General features: G+C 41.4%; 1 protein-coding gene across 3 annotated transcripts in view; it reads right to left on the bottom strand.

Annotated features, from left to right (window-relative positions):
- The window catches only part of Snd1 (staphylococcal nuclease and tudor domain containing 1), a 454,826-nt gene that overhangs the window by 250,544 nt on the left and 186,613 nt on the right, over positions 1-17,669 (bottom strand). For all 3 annotated transcript variants that reach the window (XM_006505142.3, NM_019776.2, XM_030255513.1), the window contains one exon: positions 15,961-16,061. In XM_006505142.3, the coding sequence (XP_006505205.1) occupies positions 15,961-16,061 (101 nt within the window). The remainder of the gene's footprint in view (positions 1-15,960; positions 16,062-17,669) is intronic.

Here is a 17,669-nt window from a genome sequence, read left to right as displayed (position 1 = left end):
CCCTTAACAATGAAATGTAACAACTACTTACATGGTGTCCAACTGTGTCAGGTATTATACACAGTCCAGAGAAGATCAAGTATATGGGATTATAGGTCCAGGTTATATGTTAACACTGACTGTGTGTGGATCTGGATGTCTAGAGGGTCCTGCAATCAATCCTCCTTGGATACTGAAGGACAGCTGTGGTATGCTTGACAATCCTTTCTGCCAACAGTTAAGAATGAGATTACATCTCTCCTTGAAGGGCTCTCTAAGGCCAAGTGATCAAATCTAATTCTAAAATCTTGTGTTATATAACCATAAATGGTACTCAAAATATTTAACATTAAGGCCCTAGATAGTTTGTCCTATCTGTTCTGGGTATGCTGGCTGGATAAAAACCTTTTCACAAATAGAAAGCCATGAGAGAAAGCAACCAGGATTATAAATTGGGTTGTATCTAGAAGGGCATCAACATAAAATAGTAAATCTACTCCAGGAAATTAGTTCGGATTAAAAGCTGCCAAATAATCAAGCTTTAGTTATCAAAAAATACACATTATTAATTTCTGACACACCAGTCTATCCCGAATAGAACACAACAAACTATTCTTCATGGCTGTTTTACTGCCGGGTTAAAATGGAGTAAAGCTCACAAATGGTGTTTACTGAACTAATACATAGATAAATGACACTGAAATTATGATTGGGGGATGCAGTTTGAGCTAATTATCAACAGTGGCAACGAATGAGGTTAAGAACAATAACTACAAGAGTTTCTGTTGAGGAGGAAATTTTACAATTATCTCCTGCTATCCAAAATAAGTAACTAAATTCATAAATCTGAATTTGATGACCAGAAAACACACCACTACTCTCTCAGGAAAGCATCTTAACTAGGGCCATGTTGGCAGCTAATGACAATAGATTATGGAGGCAATTGATAGAATTCACGAGGAGAACATGAATGGTGACTGTGCCTTTAATTCTAGGGCTCCAGAGGCAGAGACAGGCAGACAGATTCCAGGCCAGCCAGTGAAACCCATCCACAAGCAAACCAAACCAAACCAGAAATCCCTAGAAGATAAGTGACTGCTTAGGAAAGGCTGAGTGTGCTCATGAAGGGCGGGGACTGTGGGTAGACTTGTAAATCCCATCACAGGTAGGACAGTCACTTTAAATGGTTACTGTGAAAGAGTATGGCTGTTAAGAAAGAAAGAAAGAAAGAAAGAGAGAGAGAGAGAGAGAGAGGGAGGGAGGGAAGGAGGGAGGGAGGGAGGGAGGGAGAGAGAGAGAGAGAGAGAGAGAGAGGAGGGAGGGAGGGGGTAAAAGGGAAAGGGAAAGGGAAGAAGACAAAGAAATCATGGCTAGATGCTCAAACCAACTGGAAATTTGCTTCTCAGTTACTGGTTCTTCCACCCCCTAAACAGCAGAAGTGAATACCCCATCTGTCAGTCTTAGATGGCCAAGAAGAAATACATGAAAGAAACAGAACACCAATTGTCTCATGACACTGCTTTCCAGAAGGACCAGGTACTTGGCAAAAAGAGAGTAAACAAAACTTACCAACATCATGGCTTGAGCTGGAGGCAGAGTTTACACTAACCATAGCAGCTCAACCCCTAAATAGAGTTGGAATAGGAGAAATTACCAGATCCATAAAAGGCTGTTCTTACACATGAGGAGTGATAGAATGAACATCTGTAAGGGTTTCCATTTCCCTTGCTACCTACAACTCTGCTGGGGCCTGATCTGTGAGGACAGGAAAATGCTGGTTTGGGAGCCTTCTGTTTCATCTACAGGCGTCCTCTGTCACTGAAATCACCAAGTAAAGACTTAATGCCAGCTCTGCTCCAGAGCTACAAAGCAAGAACCCATAGGCATAAAACCACTATTTCTAAAACTCCAAGCCTTAGCACTTATTTTTAATTGGGGGCATGGTCTATTGTTTTTTTCCAAGTATCTCACGGGATTCAAAATAAGCTTTGTGAAAAACAGTAGTCAGAATCTTTTTTAAAAATATACTCAAGTTCTAAAAAGATGAAAGGCCAAGAATGACTGAGCATAGTTTAAGCCCCACCTCCCTGAAGAATCATAGAGTTGCTAGTACACCTGATCTTGAGAAAGACGTATAGGTAGGGAACAGACTAAATGCCATTAATTGCTTCAGAAATAGTGATGCACTCCGGATGCAGGTTGCAAGGAAGTAGAGAATCAGTTGTATAGCAACAAGGGAGAAGATCCCTCATCTTTTACTTCTTTACAACAGAACTCGCCAGCTGCCATACTGCAGTTCCTAGGCAGCTACAGTGACAAGAGCACCCCCCCCCCCCATGTGTACACATCATTTGGAAGTAAGGGAGGCTAGTTCTCAGCCTCTCTAAAGAACAGCGACAAATAACTCATGGCCGCTGTGACAAAACCAGGCCTACGTATCCAGTTTATTATTAGCCTGACATTAAACACCACTTAAAAACAAACAAAACCACCCACCCACACAAACACATACCCCAAGATGGAAAATTACACAATGGCATCTGGAATGATCAACTCTGATGAAGAAACTGGAACCAGGCAGACCCTGTGATGTCCAAAGTAGGGATGGGACAGTCCCAGCCCCTCTCACATTCCTGATGGCGTGTGCAAACACTGCTTCTGTCACAGCAAAGGACTGTAATGACAATCTGGATTCTGGAAGGCTGTCAGGAGCACCAAGCACTACTGAACTCAATCATTTTTGATAAGATAGAACAAAATTGTTTTGGCACACATTGATTCTCAGGGAGAAAACTTAAATTAAGTTTTTGTCTTGTTTAGATGCTAGAAAAAAGGCAGACTTTCCACCTTGCCCCATTACAGTTCATGGTCACAGCCCAGTCAGCTGGCACAAGCAAAGGCGGAGTATGCTTTTGCTCTCCAGAATTTATTAGCACCTGGACCAATTCCAAGGTCTACCTTTTATTGAGGCCTAAAGGGTGGCAGCTTCTGTAAACTTTTACTTCTATACAGAGTCTAGAAGGTCTATAATTAAGAGTTATAGAAATAAGAGCCAGGGAAACTGAACTATACTCGGAAATGAAAATATGGGTGGGGAATCAGGCCAAGGGTTTTCCTAAGAATTGAAGAACAGAATTTTCTGTTTTACTTAATGAGTTGTCTTTCTAGTGTGAACCACAACCGAGCCCAACAAAAGGTTAAGGGGTTTTCAAACACCCCATTCCGTCCTTCCTTTCCTTTGAGAGAGAAGTGACTTGGCTCCATGCTTTGAAGTAGAATAAGCCACTAAGGAGACTCTGGCTAACCTTCTCTTGATCCGATGTTTCCAAAGCTGCAGATTGTGCTAAATGACACATGACAACACAAATATTTCAGAGAAGGAAGGTTTGAACAGTGTCAGGGTAGGGCGCAGCACAGTTACTTCTTGGTTAAAAAAGAAACTTGTTTTTAAGGAGGAGGAGGATGGCAGGAGAACTGATACATGCTCCCCTTGCTACTGACTTGACACTGAGAGTTGATAAATCACAATTTCAACACAAAGGAAGCACAAATTAGAGCAACTGCCTGCTGATTCTCTATTTATTTGTAAGCAGATACATCAGGAGGCCAAAGGCTCTAAAGAAAATCCACTGAAAAGCCCTGAAAAGGTAGGCTCAAACTTCTCCACTATTGTCACTGCTCTCAGCTTCTACCTTTATGTCTGAGCCAGTCATGTTTACACTAAATCTCTCCCTATTTCTTATCTCTCCATATTCTAATTCATTTTCACTGGAGGCAGAAAAATTTATAAAGACTTCAAGACAGAGAATGCCAGTCTGCCCAGCGCGTTACACTGATAGCCTTCCACATTTGCCACTTCTTAGCTGGCAGGCACCTAGTGCACAAAGGGAAGGTAGCCAGCACGGTTCCTGGCGTCATTAAATTGCAATGGTATGTGAAGTTTCCTGAAATGCTGAGAATAGCACAGTCCACTTGTCTACATTTATGCAATAACTTGGCAATCATTACTGTCTATGTGAACAAAGTTCTTTACTATCAAACAGAGAGTCAAATCTAGACCATAATCCAACAGGACATGTTTGGTGGTCTTTGGGAGGCAGATATTAAGGGAGGTGGTGTAGGACTTGAACACAGGACCTAAACATAGTAGGCAAAGAAGCATTCTACCTCCCAATGATCATTCAGTTCACGGAATATGCTAATACATGTGCTGATTTGTTTGTTAGGGAATAGGATCCGTGGCTGGGCTCATAAGTAAATGTGAGAAACAAGAAAAGTATGGCACATAAAATATGGAAGAAAATTTGCTGTAAATCAGGAATAACTGAGGAATGGGATTGGCTAGAAATGTGAGGGGGTGACTGGGAGGAGAGATGCCCTTAGGTCACCAGTGACTGCTGAGCGGAGAGAGTGCTGGGCTGAACACATTACCGCATTTATAAGAGTGGTTTTATAATAGCACCATTAATATCTCTAACTTACAGACAATAAACTGAGACCCAAGATTATACAGCCATCTAAAGGTAAAATAGAGGTTTTTACCTTCATGTCTGTTTACCTCCAAAGTCTACATGGGAATAAAAAACCCCACAGAGATCCAAATTTCTCATCTGTGCTACTATTGGGCTTGGGAGAGACAGAGAGAAATCAAACCGCTTTTTTTTTAACCTTTCTGAAAATGTTTCTATAATTTCTATTACTTTTTTATATTTTTTAATAGGTATTTTCCTCATTTACATTTCCAATGCTATCCCAAAATTCCCCCATACCCTCCCCCCACTCCCCTACCCATCCACTCCCACTTCTTGGCCCTGGCGTTCCCCTGTACTGAAGCATATAAAGTTTGCATGACCAATGGGCCTCTCTTTCCACTGATGACCGACTAGGCCATCTTCTGATACATATGCAGCTAGAGACACGAGCTCTGAGGGTACTGGTTAGTTCATATTGTTGTTCCACCTATAGGGTTGCAGACCCCTTTAGCTCCTTGGATACTTTCTCTAGCTCCTCCATTGGGGGCCCTGTGATCCATCCAATAGCTGACGGTGAGCATCCACTTCTGTGTTTGCTAGGTCCTGGCATAGTCTCACAAGAGACAGCTATATCAGGGTCCTTTCAGCAAAATCTTACTAGTGTATGCAATGATGTCAGCGTTTGGAGGCTGATTATGGGATGGATCCCTGGGTATGGCAGTCTCTAGATGGTCCATCCTTTCGTCTCAGCTCCAAACTTTGTCTCTGTAACTCCTTCCATGGAATACCCAAGATACAAGATACAATTTGCAAAACACATGAAACTCAAGAAGAAGGAAGACCAAAGTGTGGACACTTTGCCCCTTCTATTACTTTTTAAAAGACCACTGCAGCCAGTCTCTTAGGCACTATCACAACTGGGAGATAGAAAAATCTGTAAAAACTCTATTCCTGTATCCCTTAACACATTTTAAATATGCTTACCACAGGAATTATAAAGAGAAAAGGTTTGAAAAACAGCAGTTAAAGGATCCAGATATTCTGGTTAGTGATAAGCATGCCACAAGTTCCTTATTACATCAACTGCAGTAGTCATAGAGATAAAGGAGGAATGCTTGTGGAGGTCAGGATGGCTAGACTGAAAACTGTCCACAACTTGTCCTTTACAAGGTCCCAACAAAATAAAGCAAAGATCAACCCAGAAAAAATAAAGCTCTAAAGAAAATGGACAGGTAGAAAGCATGTCAACACCACAGCAAGAAACACACGTAGATTCTAAAAGATGGGAAGCAGAGGGGGAAGGACTGGAGGAGAAATGGCACAAACACCAAGAAGACAGGAAACTGCAAATACAAAGGACCACACTGAGGAGGCTCTGAAGACAGCAGTAATCCACCAATCAGAAATGCCATCCAGAAGAGCTGCACAGAGGGAGCACTCCTGGGTCTCCCTGAAATCCACAGACTTATCAAGAACAGGAAGGTTTGGTCTACTTGGCAAAAACTCAACAAATACCTTTATAAGCAGATATGTTATTATAGGCATGTCCGCTATTCCATAGTTGAATGTGTGATCCATAAAACAAATGTTGCTCACAGAAAACACTAAAATAATAAGGCTCATGAGGAAGAGCTGAAGATTTTTCATTTAAGGCCATGGGTATTGTAGACTATGACTTACAAAAGTACATTAGTAAATCCGCCATCGAACACAAAATGTCTATTAGCAGAATGCTTTGAATTCTGCAGGCTCTCTTGTCTCCTGCTCCTTCTAGATGAGATTTGAAGAGATGGGTGTTTTGGAAACAGACCATTTTAATCAAACTATAGAAAATGACACAGGGTTAGTCTTCTCCATTAGTCCATTGTTTTCACATAAAAGGATTCACCTTCACAGATTTTATGCCTTCGTTGAAGGTTTGTTACAGAGGTCACCCATACAACAGAAGACTAGAAGCTACTAAAGTTCTTATGCCTAGTATGAAAAGAAGTTGAAACTATAAGTTCCTCAATTTAGGGCTCCAAACTTTTAAGTCTTCAATACTCCACAACTCTCATAAAAGGCGAGAAAGGTAGCCTTCATTTTCAGTCTTTGAGAAAAGTCTATAAAAGAATGTGACTTTCAACTTGATAACAAAGCCAGACTCCAAATTATCAATCAGCAGGCTGTTTGTCCCAAAGAAACACGTGGTATATACAGCTAGTAGGAAATGTAACATTGGAACTACCAGATGGCTTCTGTGGCCTGAACAAAAAGGATGGGAGAGCGAGGTACACCACAATGGAGCCACTCTCTGTCCTGTGAGGTGCACTAAAGCTCCTAACAGAGCCCTGTCTGCCAAGACAATTTTACTGGGCTCTGAAATTCCCTGCTCCGGGGCTGATGTTCGGAGAAGCACCTTGTACAGAAGGCAGCTTCTGACACGGCCTGGCCACCTCTCCCTTTCCCCTCTGGGAAGCAGCACTGGGACAATGCAGTGAACACGGTCGGACTTCAACCAGTGAGCATCTGCCTGCCTACGTAAGTATAAGTCAAGGAACACAGAACAATTAGGGACTTGAAAAGAAAAGGAACAAAATCAACAAAAGGGAACAAATCAGTCACAGCTGAAGCAGGTGTTCATTCTTTTAGGTAGTACTCACAGATAATAAAACTGTGTTTATAAACTGGAAAGATGGGTCTATAATAGTACATTTAAATAGATATTAAAGTGCTAAGATACATCAACCAAAATAAAGTGAGCTCCATCAATAGAACAGGGTGTAAATATTGTGAGGTTTGAAATATTTCTGCTTTTACCAATATAGTTATGATGCATTATACAGTACATACAATAAATACACAAGCACTCTATAAATACATGAAGAGTCAAGTTATGGATAACTAAATGAATAAACAAATATGATGGATGACTAAGCACAAAAGTGAACATAAGTCAACTAGTGTGATTGGCTGAGCAAACAAGGATGCTCGAGGATGTAGTTGAGGCATCTTCCAATCCTGAAGGGAAATGTAAAGGAAGGTCTCTAGAGAAAGCCATAGCAAAAGGTCAAATACAGTTTACAGAAGGAGTTAAACAGGGAGAATAAATAATCCAAGATCTGAGTTTCTAGGCGTCTCCTGAAATCCAAGTGTGTTGCTGTGAACACATGCATCTCTAGCACTCAGGAGTCTGAGGAAGGTGGACAAGTTCAAAGTCAGCTTAGTTACATAGCAGGCCATCTCTCAAAACCAAATAAAACAAAAAGTAAACTTTTAAAGATGAATGTTCTTTTAAACAGACCAGTAAGTATGTAGCAGGGCAAAAATATACCTGGTAACGACTTAAAAGCATTTCAGTAAACCAAACTTAAATAAAAATATTGTAAAAACTTTAAGATGTCAAAGAACACAGAAGCTTTTTAAAATTCAGCTATTTTGAAGTTAGAATAATTAAGAGTTCATCCCATATAAAGATAGTCCTAGACTATGTAGGAATTAATAAAGTTTGCTTTTCAGCACATGAAAACAAACAAACCGTTTTCCCAGGGGAAAGGATACACCAGGGAGGAAAGCAGGAGATAAGCAGTAACTGAACATGAGGCACAGAAGGGAGGGTCGGGAGAGCCAATGCACAATGCTATGCCACACACACTTCTCTGCCATGGGCTTAATCACTATCGTGTTTTTTGATCTAATAGAATCCCAATGTCTAATGCAATTATATATTATAACTACTGCGGAATTAAACTTTTAGGATAAATTTATGGGCAAATTATAGAAAACAATTAGGATAACAAAAGAGAAATGCAATAAATGCTATATATCATGATCACAGAAGAAAATAAAAGTGTTTAAATGGAGAAAAGGAATTTGAGTTTGCCATTTCCCTCACCATTTAGAATAAAGACCACACCAGTGTAACGGTGATGAGAACAAAGTCAACTGAACATTATAAGCCAAACTATCTGAAAGGTAACACCTAGGCCCTACCAAAGAGGTTACCCTGGAGGCTCCTGAGCAACCTGGCAGGAACAATGGTAACTGAATGGCATTCCCAGAGCTTTTCCACCAGGAATGAACGAGGACCATGATTGGGCAGGTGTCACTGAGTGGCACTTGAGTGTTTCAGTAAGTTCCTGACTTAGCTAATACTCAGAAGAATTAGTTCTCCTATAATTATTCACCCTGTTACCAAATGGTAAAATGAGGTCTCTGCAAAAGCCTGGCAAAACTAGATAAAAATTAACATTTTTATGCCTCGAATAAATAACACCTCTGTTTCTTGAAGAAAATCTCCTCATAAGCATTGTAAAGCTAGATAATATACAGGAGGAAAGCAGGTGGAGTAGGTCTGAAGCCCTATACTTAGGCTCAGGAAGAAGAGTTAAGAATACATCCTACAAACACAGGGCCCTCAATGGAGGAACTAGAGAAAGTACCCAAGGAGCTGAAGGGGTCTGCAACCCTATAGGTGGAACAACAATATGAACTAACCAGTACTCCCAGAGCTTGTGTCTCTAGCTACATATGTAGGAGAAGATGGCCTAGTTGGCCATCATTGGGAAGAGAAGCCCCTAGGTCTTGTAAACTTTATATGCCCCAGTACAGGGGAACACCTGGGCCAAGAACTGGGAGTGGGTGGGTAGGGGAACAGGGCAGGGGGAGGGTATAGGGGACTTTCGGAATAGCATTTGAAATGTAAATGAAGAAAATATCTAATAAAAAATAAAATAAAATAAAATAAAAAGATTACATCCTCTACTACACGGTAAGTTTGAAGTCAGCCTGGGCTATGCAGGACTGTTTTTTCTCTTTTCTAGAGAAAGAACAAAGAAAAGAGGGGAGGGGAGAGAGAAGGGCAACTAGAGAGATTGCTTAGCAGTTACAAGCTTGTACTGTCAGGACCTGAGCTAGGTTCCTGACAAGCACATCTGGTAGCGCCTGTTAAATCTACCTCTAAGGGATCCAACAGCCTCTTAAACCCCATAAACACCTACACTCCCAGGTGTGCATATTCCCTGCCACCCCCTAATATAGTCACACACTTAAAAATGAAAATAATTAAGGGGTTAAAACGAAGGCTCAGTGGTTAAAGCTGGTTTTCCATAAGATCTGGGTTCAATTTCTGGCACCTAGATGGTGCACTGACTCATAACCATCTGTATACTACATCTAGGGGGATCTGACACCCTCTTCAGGACTCCATGGGCACCAAGCTAAAGAGTGGTGCCTAGACATGCATGCAGGCAAAATACCAATACACATAAAATTAAAGAATAACACCTAAGTCTCATGGTTCTTAAGCCTTAAGTCCTCCCTTGTTGGACCAGCATCTATCAATATTCCAAGACAGTCTTCCCTGAGGACTAACTTACTGGTCTGAAACAAAGACTCATTGTCTCTCAGGCTCTCCATGTTCTGCTCTGGGAAAAAAAAAAGGAGAGTTTTAAAATCAACTCAGGCCTTTAATCCCAGCACTCAGGAGGCAGAGGCAGGCGGATTTCTGAGTTCGAGGCCAGCCTGGTCTACAAAGTGTCCTGGAGGACAGCCAGGGCTATAGAGAAACCCTGTCTCGAAAAACAAACAAAACAAAACAAAACAAAAAAACAAAAATCAACTCAGGAAGTATGCGACTCCTCCACAGGCAGGCAGTCTACTCAATTGCTACTGTGAGATTTGTCTGAAACTCAGCACTATCTTCCAGACTCTGGTCTTGAATCTGTTCAACTGTCATGTCCTGTGGGACAAGTCTCTTCAAATGATTGCTATCCTTGAGTTATCAGAGAAGAGAGTCGACTGTTTTCCCAAGTATTGTGAGCAACTTACGCCTTCCAGAAAATACTCTAAGCATCTCTTTTAAATTCAGGTAGAGTTGGGGCTCAGTCAGAAAAGACACCTTCACAAGAGGCTACTTTCTTTCCATGTGTAGGTTGAAAGAGAAATGGTACTGCTGTAGTTTAGGATTTAGAACTGAGGGGGAGATTGGCTCACAAGGAAGGCTTCAAAGCTACAGAACTCTGGAGACTGTATGATATTCTTATTGTGATGGGGGAGGGGGTTGCAGGAGTGGGGAGAATCAACTTGGATTAAAAAAGGCTTACTCTAGCAGAGTGAAAAAAGACTTAGCTCAATGCTTCAGTGGAACAGCTGGAACAAAAGTGTTCCTGAGAAATCAAAAAGTCAGTCGTTTCCTTGCGAGTTCAGAAGTCTGGCTCATGTGACTATAGGATAGTAAAGCAAGCTCTATCTGTGAAGAATCCACAAAGACAGAAGGGAATTCACAAAGACAGGTCTGCTAGACAGTACTCAGAGCAAAGAGCGCACCCAGAAGCCCTAAACACACATATTGTGGACAGATCCTACAATGCCAAGTCCCTACACTCAACACTGGTATCAAGATGAGAGATATAGGGCTGGCGAGATGGCTCAGTGGGTAAGAGCACCCGACTGCTCTTCCGAAGGTCCAGAGTTCAAATCCCAGCAACCACATGGTGGCTCACAACCATCCCCAACAAGATCTGACTCCCTCTTCTAGAGTGTCTGAAGACAGCTACAGTGTACTTACATATAATCAATAAATAAATCTTTAAAAAAAAAAAAAAAAAGATGAGAGATATAGGCAATGGAGGGGCCACGAAGGGTGAGGCAGGGATGCAGAGACACACAGAAACATAGAGCAAAACTGTTAGACAAACCATCTCTCTTATAAAGCAAGATTGTAACGGATGAAGCCGCATCTTCCCATTGTTTGTTTTTGAAATTCTATCAGTAAACCATTTCTCACCTCCAACATTTCCCACCAGTTTAAAATATGCCATGTACTGAGAAACAGTGGGGAAATGTCTTGGCTGACAAATGTATCTTGATATATGACCGATTTGCAGGGATGAAGTTGGGGAGATGGTGCTAGACAATGTGTGTTTGTATGAAGCTAAACCCTTGCTATAATTTTAGGTGTCTTTTAATATAAACATGAACAAATGGTCTTATAATACTTTTCTTTGAATATATGATATGCAGAAAATGTGCTATGAGTTAATCGGTTTTATGGATTTGCCAAATTGGAGCTCAAAGTAATTGGGAAGTCCAGCACGGGGAAAGGTCACCCCAGAAAAACTCACTTTTCAAGAAAGCACTGGCAAGAAGGAAAGAATGAGATTTTAATCACTGCAGCTAGTTACATAGAAGACTAAATCACAAGAAGAGTTATTTAAGTGTCTTAAATACAATAAAAAGTAATTACCAGGCAGCGCCATCTTGACAGCTTCACATCACAAACTAGGCCTAAAAAGATCAGCTAATTCCCAACCCGGGAGTGAGAGAGTGAGAAAGGACTCAGGTTTGCTCTTTTTATTTTTTATTTAAACTGTTTTGATTAACAGATAACAGCTCTTGCCAACCCCATAGTGAAGTTAATCAAAATTTAATCTATTAGAGGAATGATGAACCCTGTTTGCATTGATTCCCTTGAGGGGCACATGAGGAGCTGAAGCCCGGTTGACACCAGCAAGGACCTACAGGGCCCTAGAGGCACCTCCCTCCCATAGAAAGATCAAGAGGAAACCATAAGGGTTCCACTGAGCCCTACTGAGAATACAGACAGAGCACACATTTTGCATGTGCAGTACCTCTGAAAGTCCCCTTTGAAGTAGCCCTTTGCAAGACACCATCTCATCTGCCTCTTTTTTCTTGTTCCCCTGGAATCATCAACTTCAAAGGAGCTCCTCCATTCAGGAGTCTGAACAATGTGAGAGCCATGAGGTGTGGGGCAGGCCTCATGGAGGCATGTAAGACTGCAGAGTGATTTAGATGGCTCTCTGCTTCAGGACACAGCACACACTGACAAGACAGGGCAAAGCCTGCCTTCCAGAAAGAAATGCTCACCACACAATTTAACCCTTCCCTTAAGATACCCACACAACCTGTGACCATAGCAAATACAGGGAAGGTGCTTGAGAGAATAATAGAGGGCCACACGCACAAACCTGAACACCTCACTGAATTTGTTCAGTCATTTGCTTTGTCCCTAAGTCAAGAGTTTACTGCTTGTGTTTTTTTTTTATGTGTTTCTTTAAATGTCATGTTAAGCAGTGAAATATAAGCATTCAGGGAATGTTTATGAAAACCTCACATGCCTTAAAAGCTAAATAGAGAGGAGCAGCTTTCAAATGGCTGAAAATAAGTGAGGCACACAACTATAAGAGAAAAAGAAAAAAAAAGAGTTCAGAGTTATAATGTTCAGCTATTAGTTTTGTTTTGTTTTGTTTTTTTGAGACAGGGTTTCTCTGTGTAGCCTGGGCTGTCCTGGAACTCACTTTGTAGACCAGGCTGACCTCGAACTCAGAAATCCGCCTGCCTCTGCCTCTCGAGTGCTGGGACTAAAGGCATGCCACCACACCTGGCTAGTATTTTTGAACCCTCATTTCAGATATGCTGTTCACTGGGGCACCAAGGGACCTGTGTCTCTCATGTACTAGAGATCTGAAAATATGAGCCATACAGATGGCTCAATGGGTCCAGGAGCTGCTAAAGTCTGACACGCTAAGTTTGATCCCTGGAGCCTACATGGCAAAAAGAGGGAAGTCCTTCGAGGTGTCCTCTGACCTCCACAGGAACACTGTGGCAGATGCGGGCCCTACCACCCACATACAAGACAATCTTTGCGTCGGCAAAATCCTCCTCTCTCCACAGTGGTTTAAAATAAGTAAGCATTAACCAGATAAAGGGTTCTTAATACAGATTATTTCTGAATATAAGCTAAATGCTTGGATTTTATTAATGACTCAATTTTCTACAATATTATTTGAGGTCTATTTAAAGAAAATTCAGGGGTAAAAGGAGAAAAGTAAACACAAACTAAGATGAAGAACAAACCAAGCCCTTCCTGTAGGATGCAGAAAGCAAGCCTGGAGGTCCACCTGCTAGGGAAAACCTACCTTTATCACCAAGCTTCTAGAACAAGGAAAGGAGGGAAACTTTTAGATCCTACTTCTGGGTACATAGAAACAAACCCAAAGTGGGTGGAGAGATGGTTTAGCCTAAAACCCTTTCCTTGGCAAGCCTGAAGACCTGGATTTGATCTCCAAAATCCAAGATGAAGGAGAACAGACTCCTGAAGTTGTCCTCTGATCTCTACATGTGTTCTCCCGACCACCAACCAACCAACCAACCAACTACCAAACTGTATCATCCAGGAATGAAACATTCAAACACACCTACGTCTGCTTCATAAAGAGACCTTCACTGAATTACAGTTAACAAAGAATTCAACAAATTTCTTGTACTATCATCCGATGGCTACTTGAGCTTTGACTAGAGTAGACGAGACAAAATTCCCCAATGCCAGAGTGACAACAGGTAATGCTAGGGAATGCTAGCTTCAAAGATATTGGTAATTTCTTGGTTTTTTTGTTTGTTTGTTTGTTTGTTTGTTTTGTTTTTCGAGACAGGGTTTCTCTGTATAGCCCTGGCTGTCCTGGAACTCACTTTGTAGACCAGGCTGGCCTCGAACTCAGAAATTCGACTGCCTCTGCCTCCCAAGTGCTGGGATTAAAGGCGTGCACCACCACCGCCCGGCAGGTATTGGTAATTTCTAATGTCAAGACTGTATCAAGTCTCTGCTTCCTGGATACACCAAGTACAGGATATATAAGAGACTCAGAATTGAATGGTCAAAAAGCAGGTGATTGAACCAAAACAGGCAAATAACTGAAATAAATATTTCTCAAATGAAGGCATACAAGTGACCATATTAAAACATAATCACCATTACTAGTGACCAGACAAAACATGTAAGCCAAAAGGACAATGAGGTATTGTCTCCACCCAATCAGAAGGGTCATGATCAGAAGACTAACATTCCACAAAGGCTGCAGACGCCGGGAAGAGCACTTTCTAGCACTGTTGGTGTAAAACAGTACAGCCACTACAGAAATGCTGAGGAAGTGCCCCCTCTCTGTCCACCTAGCCAGTCCACTTCTGCTAGACTAAATAAGACCTGCCCAGTTTGAGGGAGTGATAAATCAAACTTGAACCTGGAGGTCTGAGTCACAGGCATAGCCACAACTGTCCCAGTGTGAAAACACTTTAAAGTTGGCGGACGTGGATTATCCTAAAAATTTAAGAATCCCAAAAAGCCAGTCCCCGAATATCTGATTTTAGGCAATGCAAAGTTATTTTAAAATCTACTTTGGTGGTATGTAAGTGAGATAATCCACTCTGATGAAGTGTTACACAATGGTGAAGACCATCTGCCAAAAATAAAGATTATGTTTGTATAGACGTAAATTGTTCCCCCAGTAATTAGGAAGCAAGAGCAGCAATCTATGGAGGCAAGTCCTGCTTCTTCCAGTCACAATTTAGTATAGGGGAATACTAACCACCATCATTTCCCAGTGCAGAGCCACTCACTCACTTTGAAGAATTGCTGACAAACTGGCAATAACTATTGTAAGATATTTGGACAGAATGATGAGTAAAATATCACCCAGTTTTCCACATTACTAGGTACTATCTGGCCTGTGAGAAGCTGGCTCCTTATAAAAGCTCTGCTGGTGTGAAGGTAGTGACATCAATTGCCTACACTGAGATTGTCCCCCAGAAATGAAACCTACAATCGCTGTGTGAACATTAGCAACATTAACATTGAGAACTGCCTAAAAATAGTCCTTTCCAAATGCAAAGGCAGCGATGAGGAGAAAGAGGCTCCTGTCTGACAGGAGGAAGCTACATGGTGAACCACCAGATTGTGTGCGCAGTTCTCCTACCCAGCTTCACTGCACGCTCAATCAGTAAGACAGTGCTTCATTCCTGCTTTGCTGAAAGCCCCATTCTTTGCCTTCCCTTAACAGAAGAGAAAAATACCAGTTTGGTAACAAACAGCACTTAAGAATGTTACGGAGGGACAGAAACAATGACCATGCTGATATATTTTATGCAAAGTAAGAGTTGCTACTGGGGACTGACTGATTGCTTTAATATTAATTGTGAAAGCATGGCCCAGCAGGCTTCCTCCTTCCTGTGTCAGATGCCTCCCTTGAAAGATTCTGCTCATCAGCCAGGCTATCCAGAGACCTTAGAATATAGCTAGGGCACAGCCACTATGCTATCTCTATACAAAGAAAAGACCGGCTAACCTCTCTCTCTTTTTTCTTCCCCAATTTATTAATGGGAGGAAGTATCTAAAACTCACCTTTCTAAAACAACACGAAGAAGCTCTAACTAGTTTTGGATATACCTAGGAACAGCTTGATACTCAATGAATAGCATTATTAATAGTAATAATGTACTTCATAGGGCCAAGCACACAGAGCCCAATAATCTTAAATAATAACAATAATGGAAGTATATGATTAACTAATGAGTGATTATAAAGTGCTTTACAAATACAGTGCTACACAGGCACATAATTATAGTCCACTGGGTTAAGGACAAGAGAGAGCAAGCATGGGGGGCAGGGGAGGCCGACTGAGCAGAGTGTTCAGCTATTTAAAACCAAAGCCAAGACGCTGCCAGGTGGAACACTCACATTCCTCCAATGGTGACAGTGGCACAGGTACGCTCGGAAAAGGCAGGCACCGTTTCTGTGGCTGGGCTGGCTGGTCTAATGTAGTCCACAGTCACATTGACCTGGAAAGAGAGAATTAAGGGAGTTAGGTTTGGGAGTCTATCACAGCTCACTAGTAGCCATGGCACATGTACATTCAACTCAGGTGGGCTTTAAGGATCTAGGATTAAAAACAACAACAACAAAAGGCAAACTAATACATAGCAGAAAGATCTCCAAAAGGCATTGGATAAAGGACAGCACCCAGGATATAGAAAAAGCTCTTGAAGCTCAAAAGGACAATTTGATTACGAAATGCCACAGGACTCGAACTCAAAGACAACATATAGATGATGAGAAAACATTGGCATTGAGGGTCCACTCAAAATGTCTAGGTAATTGCAATTTTTAGCAATGAAATATGAGCTGAGGACTGGACTTACTAATAAAATACTTGGCTACCATGTACAAGATTTTTCTATTCAATCTGCAGCATTGCAAAATTGTTCCCCCACACATAAGACTATATGCTTAATAGTATAGACAAACTCTAAATCAGGAGTCACACAATGGCTTCAAAAGAATATGGAACAGAAGAATTCTTATTCACACCTGCTGGAAATGTAAAACACAACAGTATCAAATGTTGGAACAAAATTCAGTAGTTCCTTAAACAACTAAGCATAAATTCTAAGCGAAATATGAGTCCTTGAAATTTACTTGAGAGTTGAAAACTTTTCCACAAAGAAACCTATACATGGAAGTTAACAGCAGCTTTGTTCATAGCTGACAATAATTAGGCAACCATGATAACTAACCATCTGGAGATTAATAGAAACTGGCAAATCCTGATGGACATTATTTGGCACAGAAATGATGTGCCATGCCATAGACAAGACACAGAAAACCCACAAATGCCATCTGCAAAGGCCTCCTACTGCAGGATCCCACTGTCTAACATGGGTCAATTTTAGGAAATATCCCTCCTGTTTGCACATAGGTAGAGGTTGGGGCACAGAATGCATAGAAAGCCAATATATTCTGTTCAATTTTGGTATAAACCTGAAACCACTGTCAAAGAATAGTTTATATTCAAGTGGAAATTAAGCTGGGCAGTGGGGGTCCACACCTTTCATCCCAGTGCTCAGAAGGCAGAGGCAGGTAGATCTCTTTCTTGTTAATGCCAGCCAGAGCTATAAGGAGAAATTCTGTCTCAACAACTGCCCACCCCCTCAAAACAGAAATCAAGAAAAACACTGATAACTCAAAGGAGTCAATTGATTGAACAAGAAAAGCTCTAAGGAAATTCCACTTGATTGACAAGGGTGGTATAAATCTTTAGAGACCACCAGATGATATGGCAAAATACTTCTTAGACCATTTCTGCATCAAAATACCTGTGTCCAAATATATGCCTTGCCTCCTCAGAGAGACTGCACGCGGTTTTAGTCTGCCCTAACTTCTTCTGGACCAAGTGAAGAACTATCAAGAAGAACAAGATGGCAATCACAAGGTTGCTTGGATCTGATTTCACAGTGTATAAATCAAAGTGACACAGCTAACTAGGTCTAATAGCAACCCAGATGGAGTCAGGAACGTTTGAGGGGGAATTCAGGGCATGCCAGGACAGAAGAGAGCAGGAGAATCTTTAAGTTTTCAACGAACAAAGGACATGCATACGAACAGGAAGC

This window comes from Mus musculus, chromosome 6, assembly GCF_000001635.26.
Source record: "Mus musculus strain C57BL/6J chromosome 6, GRCm38.p6 C57BL/6J".
In the NCBI taxonomy this organism is placed as follows: Eukaryota; Metazoa; Chordata; class Mammalia; order Rodentia; family Muridae; genus Mus; species Mus musculus.
The sequence above is the reverse complement of the archived record's forward strand: the minus strand, read 5'-3'. Positions and strand labels throughout refer to the sequence as shown.